This window comes from Eschrichtius robustus, chromosome 3, assembly GCF_028021215.1.
Source record: "Eschrichtius robustus isolate mEscRob2 chromosome 3, mEscRob2.pri, whole genome shotgun sequence".
NCBI lineage: Eukaryota > Metazoa > Chordata > Mammalia > Artiodactyla > Eschrichtiidae > Eschrichtius > Eschrichtius robustus.
In genome coordinates this window covers 148382935-148402610 of record NC_090826.1, presented here as the reverse complement: position 1 = coordinate 148402610, position 19676 = coordinate 148382935, and the positions used below count along the sequence as shown (strand labels likewise).

General features: G+C 38.8%; 2 protein-coding genes across 19 annotated transcripts in view; one reads left to right on the top strand and one right to left on the bottom strand.

Annotated features, from left to right (window-relative positions):
* NSL1 (NSL1 component of MIS12 kinetochore complex) overlaps window positions 1–2049 on the bottom strand; it is a 51589-nt gene extending 49540 nt beyond the window's left edge. Inside the window, exon 1 of the mRNA XM_068541466.1 lies at window positions 1454–2049. Within this exon, the coding sequence (XP_068397567.1) occupies window positions 1454–1753 (300 nt within the window). The 5' untranslated portion in view covers window positions 1754–2049. The remainder of the gene's footprint in view (window positions 1–1453) is intronic.
* On the top strand, window positions 1682–17976 carry TATDN3 (TatD DNase domain containing 3). Of its 18 annotated transcripts, none has more exons than XM_068541451.1 (11): window positions 1695–1903; window positions 2104–2331; window positions 3592–3624; window positions 4549–4622; window positions 4839–4923; window positions 9220–9282; window positions 10197–10306; window positions 10471–10526; window positions 12134–12246; window positions 14218–14298; window positions 17227–17976. In XM_068541451.1, exons 1-11 carry the CDS (start codon window positions 1838–1840, stop codon window positions 17368–17370), a joined length of 1053 nt encoding a protein of 350 aa, XP_068397552.1. In that variant the 5' UTR covers window positions 1695–1837; the 3' UTR covers window positions 17371–17976. The 18 variants fall into 18 exon arrangements, 14 of the variants coding, with proteins under 14 accessions (XP_068397562.1, XP_068397554.1, XP_068397564.1 ...); XM_068541452.1 differs by having other exon boundaries at window positions 1696–1903; window positions 14221–14298; XR_011073650.1 differs by lacking the exon at window positions 12134–12246 and having other exon boundaries at window positions 1682–1903; window positions 10197–10274; window positions 17227–17321.
* Window positions 17977–19676: the final 1700 nt, after the last annotated feature.

Genomic DNA, 19676 nt, shown 5'->3' with positions numbered 1-19676 from the left:
ACAAAGACCCAACGCAGCCAAAAATAAATAAATAAAATTTTTTTTAAAAAAGAATGCATATATAACTGAATCACTGCTGTACAGTAGAAATTAACACTGTAAATCAACTATACTTCAATAAACTAAATTTAAAAATAACTATCACAAAAAAGAATGTGATAATACTATATTATGTGGTTTTAGATAAAGAGATATCAACATAATTAAAGTCTCTGCCTTTTATCTGCTCTCTTAATTATAGTAAAACAAGTTAATTCCCTTGGTAGTTTCACACCTTTTATCTTCTAATCCACTTTCTCATCCATTAAATAAGGTATAATAGGTTAAGCCAAGTTCCTCTTTTTTGTAAGGTAATTAAATGTTCTAAGCACCTTAGCACTTCCTAGAAAGGGGTAAATTCTAAGATCATTACACAACAAAACAGTCTTCTCCCAAGAAACTACTAAAAATGTCCTCAGGTATGTCTCTATTCTTCCCTTGCTTGCAAGAGGAGAATGATATAAGAGCCAGTGTACACAACACTGGAATACAGAATCACAACCCAGGGAGTGTTCATTCTTCATCCATTTAACCTTTATTTTGGTTGCACTGTGGTCATTCACACTCAAAACTGTACTGCATTATAAGCATTTTAACTTTTTTTCCTGAATATAAATAGATTGTGTGCTTCCTTTTGACAGGCACAAATCCCTCAATTTGTTGTGTCTTTCCCCAAAAAACTATCTTCTCCAGGGCTTTGCAAAATATTTAAGAAAGGAAGGGGAAATGTATTATAAGGGCCATTGTGTGATCTTACTGAAGTTTATAAGCAAGACAGCTTCCTTATCTACTTTAGACTTGTAGGGAAAAAGTTTTCGCTCTCTTCACAAGATGTTCTAAAACAAACAAAAGGAAAGACCAAAAGCTAGCCTGGTGACTGACTGACTGACTTCCAAGATTACCCTCCCCTAGAGAATTTCGCAGAGCCTCTGTCTGCACCTTCCAATAGGGGAGCAACTAGCCACCTGATGGCTGCTGAAGCCTTAAAGTGTGGCTAGTAGGAAAGGAGATGAGCTGTAAGTTTAAGACAGATTTGAAAAGCTTAGTATGAACAAAAGAATGTAAACTATCTCGTTCATTTAACTATCTCGTTCATTTTTTTAATTATTACAAGTTAAAACGATATCTTGGACATGGTTAAATAAATGTTATTAATTTCACCTATTTTTTCTTACTTTTAATTTCAAGTTACATACATGGCTTGCCTTGTATTTTCTATCGGACAGCACTGGTCCAAGTAATTAACAATACCCAGCTGCCTCTAGCATCTACTTCGTTCCCTCCCGTGTCCCGGGCTGCTTCTAACCAAGCGTGGGGCACCGTTAACTCTGCCGAAGCCTGCTGTGCGCTCTTTCTGACCACTGAGACCGGGGGTGTGGAGACAGGGGGTGATAAGACAAGACTGGGCCCGTACCCACTGCGCATCTCGCAGCACGGGCTCCCGAATCTCCTCTGGCAGCGCGTCCCCCAGCTTTTGCACGAAGCAGCCGCACAGTTCTAGCATTTCCGTCACGGCCCGCTTCGAGGTGCAGCGCACCCGGAAGTCTTTTCGGGAGGTGGCAAGGACCGAGGCTCCATCGTCTGTTCCGGCCACTCTCTCCACGTCCCGTGGAAGAGAAAGGGACACCGACTCAGCCCCCTCCATTTTTCCAACTTGAATTGTGGGCGGGAACTCTGGGAGCGGAAAAGCTGGTTCCCCGGGAGGAAGGAGCATACGTCCGGCCGGAAACTCGGCCCGCAGCAGCAGCGTTCCGCCTGAGGCTCCGCGGGCAAGTCGAGGGATTCAGTGGCTGCGGCGATGGGGGCGGTGGGCGTAGGGCTGGTGGACTGTCACTGCCACCTCTCCGCCCCGGACTTTGACCACGTATGTGAGGGCGAGGTCGGGCCCGTGGGAGCAGGGAGGCCCCCATCCTTTCCCTTCAGACTATCCTTGTTCTCCTCCCTTAGAGCGAAGCCCCAAATCCTCCCAGGCCCCCGTCTGTGGTCCTGTGCGACTTGCTCCTTACTCCCTATTTAATCTCACTCACAATGATTTTTTTTTTTCCCATCCCGAATATCCATAAGCCCTCTATCTCCACTTGGCTTTTATTTGCTGTTACCGGCTACTGGAATTCTTCCCCCTACCCCGCCTTGGCCCGGCTGTTTATCCTACCGGCTGCCTCTCAGCTCCGGGCAGAGAATCGACTTTCCCCAGGACGCCGTCCGCGAAACTCGGGCTTACTCCCGCACGCCGCGTGCTCCAGTTCTACAGGGGAGCGAAGCAAACAAAAACCAGCGCGCGCGCACACACACGTAATTTCAAAGTGTTTTACCCGCTACATTGGAAACTAGAGACTAATAATAAAGAAGAGCGGGGTCTATTTTAGGGGAAAAACCTCTCAAGAGGTGAAGCTTAAATTGGTGCTGGAAAGACCAAGCGGTGAGTGCATGGTGGTGAGGAAAGCAGGCGGGTTGCAGGCCTCCAGACAAGACAGAATTTGGACGTTCAAGCTACAGAAAGGCTGGGTGGAGCCTGATGAGCTAAAAAGAGAGACGCGTAAAACAAGACCGAAGAGGTTTGCAGAGGATTCGTGAGGCAGGAGTTCGCATTTCATTAGAAGCACAATGGGGATCCAGTAAAGGGCTTTGTTTTTTAAGGAGAGAGACAAGATCTGATAATCCATTTAAAAACCATTTTGCTGATGTGTGGTTAATGGACAGAGGAGAACAAGAATGGAAGCTAGAAGACCAGCTTGGAAGCTTTTGCAGTATTTAGACTAAAGATAGTGGTTGCAGGGGAGTTTGAGAGAAGCAGATGGATTCAAGGTATATTTTAGAGATAGAATCTGTAGTACATGCTGAGAGGAATTGGATGTGGAAAGAGAGGGAAAGGGAGAACTTGAGGATGCTGTAGAGAGGTGGTGGTGCTGAGATGAGGGAAAACTGAGGTTGGAGAGCGCAGGCAGAAAGAATAGGTTTGTTGAGGAGAAAATAGTTATGTTCCGCACATGTTGAAAACTAATATCCATCCAAGTGGAGATGTCATATGGTCATTTTAAAATGTGAATCTTGGGTTCAGGAGAGATTTATAGGCTGGAGATAAAAACTGGGGACTCATTAGCATAATGAGTATAGTAATAAGAGTACTTAAGGTGAGTCAGAGAGAGAAGCATAGGGTTCTGAAACCAGATAGAGAAGAGAGAGCCAGTCGAGGAGACTGAAAAGTAGCAGCCAGCTAGAGAGGAGGATTTGCAGAAGCCAAGAGTGGAAAATATTTCAAAAAGGAAGGAGTGGACAAGTGAGTTTCTAATGCTGCTGAGGGGTAGAGTAGGAGGACAGAGAAGTGTCCTTTATATTTGACAATAACAGTTTCTGTTTTAGTAGAGTGGGAACAGAAGCCACATTTTACTGAGAGAGTAAATGGGAGGTAGGGTCAGCATAGGCTCTTCACATTCCACCACCCTGTTCCTTGCCATCATTGTCATTCTTTATGGTGCCTCAACTACATTGATATACACAGCCAAAGGACACTTATCCATCTAAAATGATTGTGATTACTTATGTTTATTTTAGGATCTGGATGATGTGTTGGAGAAAGCCAAGAAAGTAAGCCAATACCTATAATTGCCCTTTTTTTGGTGGTTTTTATTTTCCTCCTAATTTTGATCTAAAACAACTTGAAATTTAGTTATACTATGTTGTTGTTACTTCAATAATAATAAGTTAATAATAAACAGCATTTATTGTTTACTATGTGCCAGGCACTGAGCTAAGCCCATCCTGTACATTATCTCATTTAATGTTTCACAGCAATCTTCTGAGGAAGCTACTATTTTATAGCCAACCGTTACCCATTTTATAGATGTGGAAACTAAGGCCTAGAGATTAACTTGTCCAAAGACACACCACTAGTAAGTGATGTAGACAAGATAGTCTGAATCCAAAACACATTCCCACAGCCACCATGCTTACCAGCAATATGGAACAAATTGGTCCATCTGTCAGTTCTTGAATTAACGTTATTCTGGAGATCTTGGAGAAATTATAAAAGTTTTCTGAAACAGTTTGATTTGTGTGGGGAAAAAAATTATTAATCTTTGGAAGTGTTTATGAAGTTAGCATTTTGTGGTCTTCCCCAAAAGTGATAGTCAGAAATGGTTGCCATTTTTACATACAGCCATCTTTCACTGTGGCAGCTTAATTAGGAGTATGGGGTTTGGAGTTACACAGGGCTAGTGATCTTGGGCAAGTTATTTGACTCCATCCAAAACTCTGTCTTTTGATCTATACAGTGGATTACAGCAATGCCTATGTCATAGGAGTATGTAGATTAAATGGGGGGTAATATTTATATTCACTGAACGTAATACCTGAAACATAGTAACTACTCAGTGATAGCTATTATAATTATATTGATGGAGTGTGAGTGAGCAAGGATAACTAAAAGCACAGAAAACTTTAAATTTTTATTGGATTATATTGGATGTATATTGTTTGAGACTCTAACTATTCTATTCATTTTTGTTGCAGGCCAATGTTATGGCTCTTGTGGTGGTTGCTGAACATTCAGGAGAATTTGAAAAGATTATGCAGCTTTCAGAAAGGTGTTACTTCTCATTAAGAATTAGAAAGAGTTGCTAGTAAGGATGCAGTTATGATGTCATATTTATAATATCAAAGATCATCAGTTTTTAAAGAGAATGAGAAGAAAAACAATCACATTAACATAGCCCTAAAAAAATTCTTTCCTACTTGTTCTTCAGAGTAACTTTGTCTCCTAGTCTAATATTCTGCTTTCTTAATTCGTTCTACATTTTTAGGTATAATGGATTTGTCCTGCCATGCTTGGGTGTTCACCCAGTTCAGGGAGTTTCACCAGAAGACCAGAGAAGTGTCACGTTAAAGGTAACAGTCTTATAAAACAAGAACCATAAAAAATCATAATATCTTTTGACCCAGTACTCCTCCTCTTTCAAATTAATATTATAAGGCAATAATCCAAAAGAAAGAAATTCTATCTTCTTTCACAAAGATGTTCGCTACAGCAGTTATTTGAAATAGGGAAAAAGTGGAAACAGCCTAGAGGTTAGGAAATAAATAAATTACTAGTTAACTTATACAGTGTTAAATATAATGCTACAATGTTAAATATAACTATAGAAAGTGTGGATTATAAGGTTTATGTAGCAACATGGAAAATGTTTACAGTATAGGGAGACAAGCAGGATACCAAGTGGTTTATTCACTGTGACATCCATGTAAAAATATATTCTATAAGGAAAAGACTAGAGAGAAAAATACAGAAATTATACTCGTTGTGATGGTCTGGTAGAGTTATAAGCTTGTTTTCATATTTTTTATCATGTTGTCATATTGCTTTGGCAAAAAAAGTGATAAAATATCCAGAAAAAGAAAGATACAAATTCATAGATGCGGTACTATAAGGGAACAGATGAGTTCAAGTACATAGTGTCTTCTTTTAACATTGAACTATCCCTATAGGAGTGCTCTTGATCTGTTAAACTGCATTACTTTTATACCCTCTCTAAAAAAATTCCTACCCACAAGATCTCACTGACTCACAGTAGTCAATATGTCTTATATTTCAGACTTGTCTCCTGACTCAGCATCAGGGAGATGCACAGTTTCCTGAGTGCTTTATTACATAATGAGATTGAAAGCCCCATGTTGAAGAAGTAAAGACTTTTTGTTATCTATGAATAAATTAAGATATGAAGACTATCATTTTTTATAATAATAAATCTGTATTCCTACATTAGGATACCCGAGGTAGTTCTACTTATTTTGAAACAAAATTACTTTTAATTCACTTCAGGTAAAAATAAATATCCTGTAGATTTCCTGAGTTGTTGATATGATAAAATTAGCTAAATTGCCAGAGAGTTGCAATTCCCAAAATGTTGGGGATGATAGCAGGACAGTGTTTCTTTCATTTATGTAGAGATTTATACTAATAGTCCTTCATTTCAGTAGTCAGTCAACAAGTGTTTAGTGAGCATGTACTATATTTCAAACACTGTTCTAAGCACTATAGAGTAAAATCCCTCTCACAGAAGCCAGATTCTGGATTGGGGAAGGCAGTCAATAATTAGATACATGAACTAAGTGCTTTAAAGGCAATGAAACAAGATTATGTGATGGGGATTGTGGATGCTGGTTTTTAGATTGTGTAGTCAAGGAAGGCCTCTCTGAGGAGGTGACGTTTGAACTGCAACCTAAATGCAGTTGGCCATGCAAAGAGAGGGGTCAGAGTGTTGAAGGCAAAGGAAACACAAAGGTCCTAAGGTAGTTACAAGTTTGATGTGGTCAAGAAATAGAAAGAGGACTGATGTGACTAGATGGAAGAGGAAGGAATAGTGAGGTCAGAGGGATTGGGCAGGGATCCCCAGTCTCCTCATCCAGGGCCTTGTTGGATTGTAGTTTACATCAGTGGGGGATTTAAAGTAAGGAGAGACAAGATGTGATTTCTGTTTTGAAAAGATCCCCTTGGCAATGGTGTGAAGAATCAATTTTGAAGAGGGCAAAAAAGGAAGAAGGGAGAATAGTTAAAAGACTGTTGCAATAGTCCATGTGAGAAACGATGGTGGATTGGACCAGAGTGGTAGCAGTGGAGATGAAGAGAAGGGAGTGGATTTGGCATATTTTTGGCATGAATGTAGAACTGATAGGACTATTTAACTTACAAAACTAAATAAAATACCAACAACATACAGGTAAATCTAGATTCTCAAAGCAGACAGGAACTCAGCAAATCTCAAGATAGCCCGCTGGAAAAGACCAGAGTTAAGCAGTTTTGTTCCTGATGTGCTTGTAGTCGCCACAATAGTTTAGTTTTCCCATCGTGGTTAGATTACAAGCTCCTACCATGTGGTACAAAGGTAGGTATGTACAATAGTAAGTATTCATTAAATTACCTTGGTTTATAAAATGAAAATTGCCTAGCATCACACAAATCTTTCAGCATATTCCTGAATTAACTCATTCAATAAGTATTATTACCAGGCAGAATTTAAGCCCTTGGGATACCCTGGGGAATCACAATTCACTGTCTACAAGCTACTGCCCCCTCCAGGCAGGGCATGTGCTGTCCAGTTGGCTCCTGTCCCTACTTAACCCACTTCACTCATTTCGGTTACACGCCTGACCCCTGTTCTAAAGGTTCTGAAGACTAAACATTTTCTTTAATAAAAAAATCAATTCTAATTATTTTAAATCATTCAGAATAAATCTCATCTCCTCCCTCCCCTTTGCCCTTCCTTCTTCCATTCTTTCCTTCTCCTTTCTTCTTTCAATAGCATAGTGGAAACAGCATGGGCTTTGAAGTCAGAGAGACTTGGCCTACTGGCTTCTGTGATCTGTGGCACCTAACTTTGCCAAGTCTCAATTTCCTCATTTGTAAATCATGAATAATTATTTAGTTGTAGTATTCCCAGTCATAGAGTATAGAGGTATAGGATATTTTAAAACCCCACAATAGAACCATTAGCTGTTAAAGAACTTGAAACTTTATGGAGGAAGTGGGAATAGAACTGAAGTCAGATTTAGACCTATGAATGTCCTTATAGATATTTTTACATCTATTAAAATGATAAAGACCACACATACATTTACACGTATTGAATCTGTGATATGAATTATGTTAATTTCTATTTACTATACCTGACTTGCCAGAAACTTCCAAAATATTTCATGAAGAATTGGAACAGTCTCATTGTAAATTTATTTTGCTTCTTTTTATAGATAATACGTATTCCAAGAAGCAATTTTTCCCTGTATCTGGTCTTCATCCAAATGTGTAATTTCTTTCTGACTGAAGACTTTCTAAGTATCAAACATTTCCTGAGTAATCTCTCCAACTTCTCCAGTCCCTTTGAGGTCCCACAGACACACAGTAGTTTGGATATTTGATATGGAAAATCTTTGCCTGACACTTTGACCTACTCAGCTATTGCCAGACATCTTCTCTGGTATTTAGGGTTATATACTCTCAGCTCCACATGACAATATTAATTCTTCATTGAGTCTACTGGAATGTCTAAGGCCTTGATTTAGCCTTCCTCATCTTCTTTTCTCTCTCTTGAGGTATAATTATAAAATCTCCTCTTCTTCCTCTACCATATGGTTTACCTCCCTTTTCTTAATTCTCCCTTGTTCTGATTATCCTCACTAGAAGTACCTTGAATTTACATATTCTGAGACTAAAATCCTAGACTTAAAATATCTAGAAGCAAATTTTCTATGTATTTGTCTTTTCCTTGTCTTAAAGGGATCCCTCACAGGGGGATTTCTTTTTAAGTGGAAATAGTAATATGGAAACTAACAGTACACAGTTACTTCAGTAGTTGGCAAACAACATATTTGTGATATTTAGTATGTATATTGTTGAACCTTTAGGACAAAAGTAGGCTACACAGGACTATAAAGACAAAAGAAATCAGTGAAAATAGTGCAAAGGATGTATGGGATTACCACTATTAAAACTTCACAAGCCATCAGTACCCTAAGAGGAGAACATAGCAGTGCACTCCCAAAAACTCACCAAGGTGACCACCTGGTGGCTTTCTTCTCTCTTGCTCAGCTGTTCCAGGAAATCCAGTTCACTCCTCCTAAATGCCAGGAAATGCCTCCTAAACAGAAGGAAAGGTTTAAGCGGGAATCTTTGTAAGGAGTCATGTTCTTGGGACTTCCCAAGTGGTCCAGTGGCTAAGACTCTGCACTCCTAATGCAGGGGGCCCGGGTTCAATCCCTGGTCAGGGAACGAGATCCCACATGCCACAACTAAGAGTTTGGCTGCCGCAACTAAAGATTCCGCATGCCACAACTAAAAGATCCTGCATGCCCCAATGAAGATCCCCCACGCAGCAGCGAAGATCCTGTATGCCGCAACCATGACCCGGCGCAGCCAAATAATAAATAAATAAATAAATAAATATTTTTTAAAAAAGGAAGTCATGCTCTTGTAACCTAAATGGCTGTGGGATGTTTGTACTCAAATTTCCAGACAGAAGTACTCACCATTATAGAAGGATTACATTCTTAGTTCCTCAACTGGTTAAAGGTATTGACTATGTAAAGGACCCAGTATAGCATAGTGCCTGGCATATAATAGGTGTTTATACAAAGCCTATAAAATACCCTTCTCCTTCTATTTTAATAAATTTACTTTTTTTTTCATCCTAGGATTTGGATGTAGCTTTGCCCATTATCGAGAGTTATAAGGATCGATTGTTGGCAATTGGAGAGGTAAATACCCACTAGGTGATCAAATGATTTCTAATCCAGACTTTCATGTGATAGATGAAAATAGTCCTTAATTCAGTATTGGTGACTATAACAGACTTGGATAATTATGTTCACCCTGTTCAACTGAATAATAATTTGTCAGTACTTCCTCAATAAGCAAAAGCACTTAGGGATAAAACAATAGAAGCCTCCCCATGGGCTTATGTTAATGGAAGAAAACTATTAACATTTCAATATACTTTGCTCTGTTTTTCCTTTTGCTTACATAGGGTTATGTCTCTGGTTAGTTAAAATAGTATATACAAGCATACTTTAAATAGGTTAGAGTTTATAATTAAAGAACATTTTTTATTAAATAATTTACGGTTGTGAAACATCTTATCACTTGGTAATTCCACTTATAATTAAAGGTAAAAGATAAGAAGAGCACTTATATTCAGAATCTAGGTTATCGCGATGCATGCCAGAATAGAATCCAGGGAAGCAGTCATTTATAATCTTCACTGTCCAATGTGGTTCCCACATGCAGCTGTTGAGCACTTGAAATGTGACTGGCCCAAACTGAGATGCGCTAGCGGGATAAAACGCACTGAGGATTCCAAAGTCTCGGTACCTCAAAAAAAGAATGTAAAATAACTCAATTTTTTTTACTGATTATGTGTTGATATAATAATATGACTATATGATAATATTGATAATGTTTTAGATATAGTGGATTAAATATATTATTAAAATTCATTTCACCTGTTTCTTGTTAGTGTTTTTAATGTAGCTACTGGAAACTGTACGGTTGTGTATGTGGCTTGTGTGTATGGCTCCCATTATATTTCTCTTGGACGGTACTGCTCCAAAATATGTCTTTTGGGATTCATTCAACCATAAACATGTAACTCTGTTGTCTTTTTCTGTTATAGGTCGGACTAGATTTCTCCCCCAGAATTGCTGGCACTGATGAACAGAAGGAAGAGCAAAGACAAGTCCTAATCAGACAGGTCCAATTAGCCAAAAGACTAAATTTGCCTTTGTAGGTTAATTATCATCTTTCTATATTAATAGTTACAGAGCAAATTAAGTAGTGATTCTCCTGAAATTGAGCTCTACTTTTCTTTTTCTCTGAATTGCTTTACTATAACAAAAATAATAATTTCGTATTAAGTACTCAAAAGAAATTCTTTTGTTGTTTACCAGAAATGTTCACTCGCGTTCAGCTGGAAGACCCACCATCATCCTCTTAAATGAGCAAGGTATTTAGGTTCCTGAGAAAAATGTGCCTAATGTTTAAGTTTGACAATTCCAGTCCATATTCTCATAGAACAAGCCATGCTTTACTTGATTTCTTAAAGGGAAGGGAATGGGTCAAGGGTAGAGATGGAAATCAACTAAGGTGGTTTTGCAAGTCAGCCTACTATTTACAAGGTTTTCAGTGTGATTATGATGTTTATCAGGCCAGGATGAAGCAAATGAAAAATTGGATCAAGTAATTTTAATGACTTAATTTAAAAATTAGCAGCTCCGGGCTTCCCTGGTGGCGCAGTGGTTGGGAGTCTGCCTGCCAATGCAGGGGACATGGGTTCGAGCCCTGGTCTGGGAGGATCCCGCATGCCGCGGAGCGGCTGGGCCCGTGAGCCACAACTACTGAGCCTGCGCGTCTGGAGCCTGTGCTCCGCAACAGGAGAGGCCACGATAGTGAGAGGCCTGCGCACCGCGATGAAGAGTGGCCCCCACTTGCCGCAACTGGAGGAAGCCCTCGCACAGAAACGAAGACCCAGCACAGCCATAAATAAATAAATGAAAATAAATAAATAATTAAAAAAAAAAAAAAAAAATTAGCAGCTCCAACATTTTAATCTGCTTGTGTGAGAGAGGAAAAAACAAAGCAAAGAAGGGTGATCACATTGAGTTACTGTCTTGCATGTTTTATGGCTGCTGCTTTAGAAAATGGTATTATACAGATTGTGGCCATCTTATATAAAATGCACTGTCGTCTTCACCAGTTGTTCCTAAAGAAAAAATACTTCGCATAGGATTACTTTTCAAATTTTTAAAGTGCTGTCCACGGTAAGAAATATACTTTATTTTGAAACTCAACATGTACATATACGTACTGTTTTTGGCACTGACTTTATTTCGAAACTCAGTATATACACATACAGAGAACTGACAAAAGTTTAAGAAGCAGCACATCTGTATGTATGTGTGTATAGATATGTGTGTGTGCGTGTGTTATGCACACAAATATATAAGCACACACTGGCCAGTCGTGACCCACTAATTTGATTTCATAACTCATGGTAGTAACCCACTAAATGTCACACCTACCAACAGTATCAAATAGTGAAGTAAACATAATTGCCTACAACTAGAAAGCACTGTATTTCTCAGTGGTGAGTACTGAATCCCCCTGGATTCACCGAGAACGTGATTTTTGTGCAGGCTGAGCAGCCATCCTTTAAGAACTGGAGATGGTTTTTGTGAAACTAACTCTGAGTGTTGAATTTGTGAGTCATTTATTTTCTCATTTCTTCTTTCACTAGCATCCTTCTTAAGGACAATTTGCTTAAAAACCTATTAGGAACAATAATTTGACAGTTCAGAAACTTTTGGAGAAGCTTTGATGGTATAGGAAGTTTAATTGCTCAATTGTATTTATTAATTTTATTCTGAAGGTTAAGAATTTACTATATTTTTATTCTACTGGTTGAACACTATATGTTTATCTACTCTTTAGAAATCATAGAACCTTATAGTGACCGACATTTACTTAAAATCTGTGTTGTTCAATTTGATTGGTGGGAAAACCTCTCATTAAGGAAATAAAATGGAACTGTGATTTATCTTTAATTTTTGAGAGGTGCTGACAAAGTGTTGCTGCATGCATTTGATGGTCGGCCATCTGTAGCCATGGAAGGAGTAAAAGCTGAATACTTCTTCTCAATTCCTCCTTCTATCATAAGAAGTGGACAGGTAAATTCTTTCATTAAACCTCACTTTACACTTTGTGAAATATACTTTAAAATGTGAACTTTTATTATATACTTGTGATACTATTCTGGTTTCATTGCAAAAATTAATCTTAGGTACCTACCTCATACTTACATAAAGAGTAACTCAAAAGTGGATCGAAGACCTAAGTATAAGAGCTAAAATTATAAAACTCTTAGAAGAAAACAGATCTAAATCTTTGTGACCTTGGATCAGGCAGTGGTTTCTTAGCTATGACACCAAAGGCACAAGCAACCAAAGAAAAAATAGGTAAATTGGATATCATCAAAACAAACTTCCACTCACAAAAAATTGGGCAGCTCATGCTCAAAAGACCTGAACTTCTGATAGCTTTCAGAAAAGGGACTTTAAAGGCAGTGTGAGGGAGGAGGCTGCAGGGTATGTGAGCAGCTTGTGCTCAGTTCTCGAATTGGTTGGCATCAAGGTGAAGTTTTGAGCATCATCAATCTTCCGGTTTCAGCTGGTCTGGGGTCTACATGCTTGAGGTCAGCAGTTTCCATCTGGTGAGAGTCTGCTTCCTGTAACAACAGCTTAGGAGTGTGTGTCAGGCCTCTATCTATAACTTTCAGGGAACTGGGAATTTGGTGACTCTGCTATGTGGTGAATTCATAGTCTAAGTTGTTACCAGTTTTCTGACCCAACAGCTATTCATTGCTCCTACATCTTCACATTTCCTAATCACTTTTTTTTTTTTTAATTTATTTATTTATTTTATCTATTTATTTTTGGCTGCGTTGGGTCTTCCTTGCTGCGTGCGTGCTTTCTCCAGTTGCGGTGAGCGGGGGCTACTCTTCGTTGCGGTGCGTGGGCTTCTCACTGCGGTGGCTTCTCTTGTTGCGGAGCACGGGCTCTAGGTGCGCGGGCTTCAATAGTTGGGGCACGAGGACTCAGTAGTTGTGGCTTTTGGGCTCTAGAGCGCAGGTTCAGTAGTTGTGGCACACGGGCTTCATTGCTCCGCGGCATGTGGGAACTTCCCAGCCCAGGGCTTGAACCCTTGTCCCCTGCATTGGCGGGCGGATTCTTAACCACTGCGCCACCAGGGAAGCCCCCTAATCACTAACTCTTGAACCAGCCTTTTGAGACCCAGGGGAGGCCTGGGAGACTTAAAGCGAAAGCAGTTTACTTCAAAATACAGGGACACTGGGCCTTATATACGGTTTCAGGTGGAAAGTTCTAGAAATGTCAATTAGGTCATGTTAATTGATAGTCCATGATTACTTTTATTTTTTCCTACTTTTATCATTTGTGGAGAAATTTCTTATTTATTTATTTTTAAAATTTTATTTATCTATTTTTGGCTGTGTTGGGTCTTCATTGCTGCGTGCGGGCTTTCTCTAGTTGAGGGGAGCAGGGTCTACTCTTCATTATGGTGCACAGACTTCTTATTGGGTGGCTTCTCTTGTTGCAGAGCACGGGCTCTAGGTGCGCGGGCTTCTGTAGTTGTGGCAGGTGGGCTCAGTACTTGTGGCTCATGGACTCTAGAGTGCAGGCTTAGTAGTTGTGGCTCGTGGGCTTAGTTGCTCCATGGCATGTGGGATCTTCCCGGACCAGGGCTTGAACCCGTGTCCCCTGCGTTGGCAGGTGGATTCTTAACCACTGTGCCACCAAGGAAGTCACTCTTCCTTGGATCTTTCAGTAGGCATATGATATCAGATGTTTGGGTTCTTGCTGGATGTTACCTCATTTTTTGCTCTTGGTTACTACTCTTTGGGTTCCTAGAGGCTTCGGATAATTTTTGGCAAAGAATGTTTCTTCTTAAATCTAACCATTAATGTAGAATGATGAGAACATAGTGAACATTTATTAATTGAGTATTAAAGCATGAATTTTAGATTCTTGCAGAGTAGTATGCATTGACATGTGGGTTTAATGCTCCTTATTTAATCTTTACTTCTCATGTTTTAAACTTACTAGCTTTCTCTTTTCTCTAAGAAGCAGAAGCTTGTGAAACAGTTGCCTTTAACTTCGATTTGCTTGGAAACAGATTCACCTGCACTAGGACCAGAAAAAAAGGTAAATGATTTTCTAATTTCTACATTATTTAGATTGTATCTTTTATTTGAACTATTTTCAGTTTAGCTGTGTTTCTCATTCCAGTGCAAATACAATGGGATCCTACTTTAATGCTAGGTTGAAAGGTTATATTGATTGACTTAATTTCAAGTCTTTTGTAAATATGACTGTTGTGCTACAAAGAATATTATTTGATATGGGTCATGTCCTAATTTATGTAATATTGAAATCCAGACCAGTATAGTAAAAAGCTTAGTGTCTAGAGTCAGAAAGGCCTGGATTCAAATCCTGTCTCTGATACCCATTAGCTGTGTAACTTTGGGCAAGTTCCTTAATCTCTCTGAAACTGTTTCTACATTTATAAAATGTAGGTAAAATAATAGTAAAATACTTTGAAGTATTACAGTGGGGATTAAATGAAGTAATGTATATGAAAGTGCCTAGTGTGTCTGGTATATAGTAGATGCTCAATAAATGTTTTTCTTCTTTTAATTAGCATGTTAAAATAAGCCTCAATTTCTTTCAGTACAAGGATGTATTGATATAGTCATAGATTTATTAATGTGATCTTTGCTGTGCATTTTGTTATTGTAGGCCACAAAGAATCATATTTTAAATATTGCTACCATTATAAATTATAATTATCTGAAAGGAAGACAGTAGTGCCTATTACAATCACCTACCACTGTGTAGCTTACTAAGTGCCCCTGACTGCCCATCAGAGCTGTCTCCATGCCTCCCAGATTCAGAGGACTGGCACTTGAGAGTAAGAGGTTTGGGAGCAGTAGCGATGTAATTGTTAATAAACTATGATTATTTGTAATTACATTATGATTATTTTGCTAATTAATGTCCAATTAGGTACATAATTTTATAAATCAGCTCTTGTAAGAATATAGAAGAGGAATGAGAGAATAGAGGATTATAACCACATTTATTTTCTTGTTTGAGTGTAGGACAGAATGGTACAAAATTGCCTTCCTGGTTAGTGTGAAATAGGATGAAAAAGACCTAGCTTTTTCACCCTAAACAGAAATGAATTTCAAATGCTCTTATAACTCAGTTTTATGTTTGTATTTAGATGATTTGATAAAAATTGTGGGTTTCTGGCATAGTGCCTTGCACATAGTAGGTACTCAAAAACATTTATTGAATAAATGAATTTTAAAACTGAGGAATTCCCTGGCGGTCCAGGGATTAGAACTCTGCACGTCCACTGCAGAGGAAGTACACAGGCACGGGTTCAATCCCTGGTCGGGGAACTAAGATCCTGCATGCCGTACAGCGCAGCCAAAAAGTAAAAATAAAAAAAAAAACTGAATATGCTTTTTGTTAAGTAAAATGTGTTTGTTCTAGAAAAATAGAAAACCCAGAAGATCATAAGAAAATAGAACCATCTACCACTGAAAGGTTACCACTATAGTATAGTGGTTAAAAGCATAAACTCTGATGTCAGGTTGCACAGGTTTAAACCTCAACTGGGCTACTTACTTGCTGTTGAGGATCCCTTCTTATCTGTAAAAAAGGGATGCTAATAATAATAGTACCTATCTAACAGAGTTATTGTGAGGATTAAATGAGAAATTCCATGAAAACCTTAGAACAAAACCTTGCCTACAACAAGCACTAAATAAATGAAAGTTCTTATGTCCTTCCACACTTTTTTATGTCCATATATGTACACATAATATTTTTTTCATAAAAATAGGATTAGCCTCAACACATCATTTCATAACTTGCTTTTATGTGGTGAACACATGTAAATGTCAATAAATATACTTCTCCTCATCATGCTTAATAAGTATATAAATTTTAGTGTGTGAATGTGCCACAATATATTTAACTTGATACTGTCATTTAGGTTGTTTGTTTCCAACACAGTACAGTTGACCCTTGAATAAGAAGCGCTTAGGGGTACCAACACCCTTCCCACCCCCCCACCCCCGCCCCATACCATGGAAAATACCTGTCTGTCCACCCTCCACGTCTGCAGTTTTGGATCTGCGGATTCAGCTCTCATTTTCATGGTTCTGCATTCACAGATTCAACCACGCTTGGATTGTGTAGTACTGTAGTATTTATTGAAAAAAAAATCCGTGTATAAGTGGACCCACACAGTTCAAAACCATGTTTTTCAGGGGTCAACTATATTATAAACAATATGATGAATGTCCTTGAACCTAAATCTTGGTGCACATTTTTCATTGTTTTCTTAGGCTACATTATCAAGGTTATTTTTTAACCTTAACAGTTATCTTATTCCTCTGAACATTATCATCCTGAGTAGATAACCTAATAATAAAAACAGTAATATATTTCATCAAATCTAAATGCCACTGATTGTAGATGTACCACTGTTTTGTGACCATTAAGGAAAAAAACACTACCAATTACACTTTCACATGCCACTGAATGTCAGTAAAATATATATCAATTTCAGAGATGTTAAGTTAGGGGAGAAATGCATCTTAGAATCAGTGAAATATGACTACATAATCTATGTAGTCTTCCAGACACCATGGCGTTACTTGAGTCAAACTGTAATGTAGCCTGTGAGGTACAATGGCCAAGCAACCTTTGCAAGCACTCACTTGAGGAACAAACCAAAGGACAGTTAATTCATCAGTCAGGCAGGTCACCAAGTGTCCACTTTGTGCAGACTGCTTCATATGCTAGGTGCTGGGACCTCGACTGGTAATACCCCAGGGCTCTTTTCAGGAGCAGCATAGACTTACAGTTAATGTTGTGGCCTTAGCTTTCAAGCTGAAGCTCAGGGCCTTTTCCTCAGCTTCGCCTCACCCCCATTAAAAAAAAAAAATGCTCATCAGTTGTTTTTACCAACTCATTTTCATCTCTTTTATCTACAGTCTTCAAGGATTGCTTCTCTTGAGTGTCATGTTTGATTAATGTCTGCTTTGTCTGTCTCAGGTGCGGAATGAGCCCCAAAACATTTCCATTTCAGCAGAATATATTGCCCAGGTGAAAGGGATCTCAGTGGAGGAAGTTATAGAAGTGACAACACAGAACGCATTGAAACTATTTCCCAAGCTTCAGTACCTGCTCCCGAAATAGCTTCATAACAAAATCAACTGCAGAGGGCACTGTTTGAGAAAAATTAATGTTCTGATGAAGAGTCTGAACTGAAGAAGCCATTGTATCGGGATTATAATTTTAGAGAAATATTTTTCTTAGAAGTAAAACTGGGCTTAGATCCTAAAACCCTGGGTTCTAATTCTACCTTGCACTGCTTTTCAATTAACGGAGTCCTAGCAGGAGGTTGGGAAATACCACTGCTTCTTACTTTGCCCTGTTAAATAGAACCACCAAATGAACTGAAACCATTTCTTCTGGCAAGGGTGGCTCCCACAGGTAAGAAATAAGTGCTACTGTGATGGCATGGAATAGGCTAAAGTTTGATCCTTTACCACCTGTTTGATTTCCCACAGGATTTATCCAGTGAAAGGAGAGCGTCTAGTTTCTTATACTATCAGAAATCTTATCTTTTCTGGGTTTGCAAAATTGAACTTTTAGTACTTTGAATTATCTCTCATTTTAAGAGAAAAATGTGCAAGGTTTTTATATTGATCTTAGATTTTGACTTATAAGGCCCATGGTTCGTGCAATGACCATTAAATACCAAGCCCCACAGTTTAGTTAATAAATTGGTTTTAAGTTCCAGTCTGACTTTTGTCACATGTTTAAAACGTACATAGCTCTATTAAAAATGTATCTGACTTTTTTGCATGCAATAATATTTTATATTTTTACGTTTTAAAAATCTCTGGTATGAAAAGAGTCCAGTGGATGGTGGTGATAGTAGCACAACAGTATGAATGTGCTTGAAGCCATTAAACTATACCCTTAAAAATTCTTGAGATGGTAAATTTTATGTTATGTGTACTTTACCACAATTTTTTAGAAAAAATCTTATGTGTAGTTTACAAGGTATTGCAATCCATACCAAAACATGAGTATTTAATTTTGTTAAATTATATAAGCAGCAAATACTGGAAAAAGTACCTGCCAGAGAAATAAGTTAACTTCCTAAAAAGCCAAGTGATTTTACATAATCCTCAATACTTTGAAATGAATTCATTTATAGAAGAATCAAAACTAGTTCTAGGGCAGATTGTCCAAATCAAACTAGACTATCTAAGAAGCACAATAGAACGCTTTATGAGATACTTAACCACTTATCAGCATCATGACAGATGAAATTCCCACATTTAATGGGAGGTTATATTAAAACTGGACTTCTGATCTCTCTTTCAACTCTATATTTCTTTTGCCTGTTTTCTACCTCCTCCTGCTCCCATTCCCTTTCTCAGACTCTCACCTTTAAATCCTTTAAGATCCAACTTAAATGACTTCACCCTATGCAATCACCCCAGCCAGACATGATCCTTGCCCTCTAAATTGCTTAGCCATTTTCTTCATTTATTCATCAGTTTCTTTCATTTTACACAAATAGTTATTGCTCCTCCTCTAGGTTACCCATTAATCTAGGTCCGTAGGCTACAGAGAGGAATAAGATATGGTTCTGGCCTTCAGTTCATAGTTTACTAAAGAAGATAGACAAGTGGACAAATTTCTAAGCAATGTGAGAAGTACTATAATAAAGGAAGAATGAAGTACTGTAAAACCAGTCTGATGACATTATAACACATAACTCCTTTTTACTAGGGTTACTTTATGTTTTTCACCTCCAGGGATTGCAAACCTTTTGAGGACAAATACTTTTTTTGTTTTTGCATCTTCTACATGTCTTGCAACAAGGTTTGCAATATCATATGCTCTCACATATCTTTTAAATAAGTGAATGGAGAAGGTCTCTGAGGAGGGGCCGGGATGGCAGAGTAGGAAGACCCTGAGCTCACCTCCTCTCGTGGGCACACAAAATTACAACTATTTACAGAGTAACTGTTGATGAGAAAGTGCAGAAGACCAGCAGAAAAGATCTTCTGCAACTAAAGAAGGAACAGCAATGAGACAGGTAGGAAGGGCGGAGACGTGGTATAGTCAAGACTCATAGGCCCAGGTAGGTGACTCATGAATGGGAGGATGATTACAACTGCAGAGGTTTTTCTCAAGGAGTAACGGGCCTGAGCCCCACATCAAGCTCCCCAGGCCCGGGTGTTCTACACCAAGACGTTGAGCCCCCAGAATGTTTGGCTTTGAAGGCCACGGGGGCTTACTTTCTGGAGACCCAGAGGGCTGCGGGAAATAGAGACTCCACCCTTAAAGGGCGCACACAAAATCTCACACACTCCAGGACCCCGGGCAGAAGCAGTGATTTGAAAGGAGCCTGGGTCAGACCCACCTGCTGATCTTGGAGAGCCTCCCCAAGAGGCAGGAGGCACCTGGAGCTCACTCCGGGG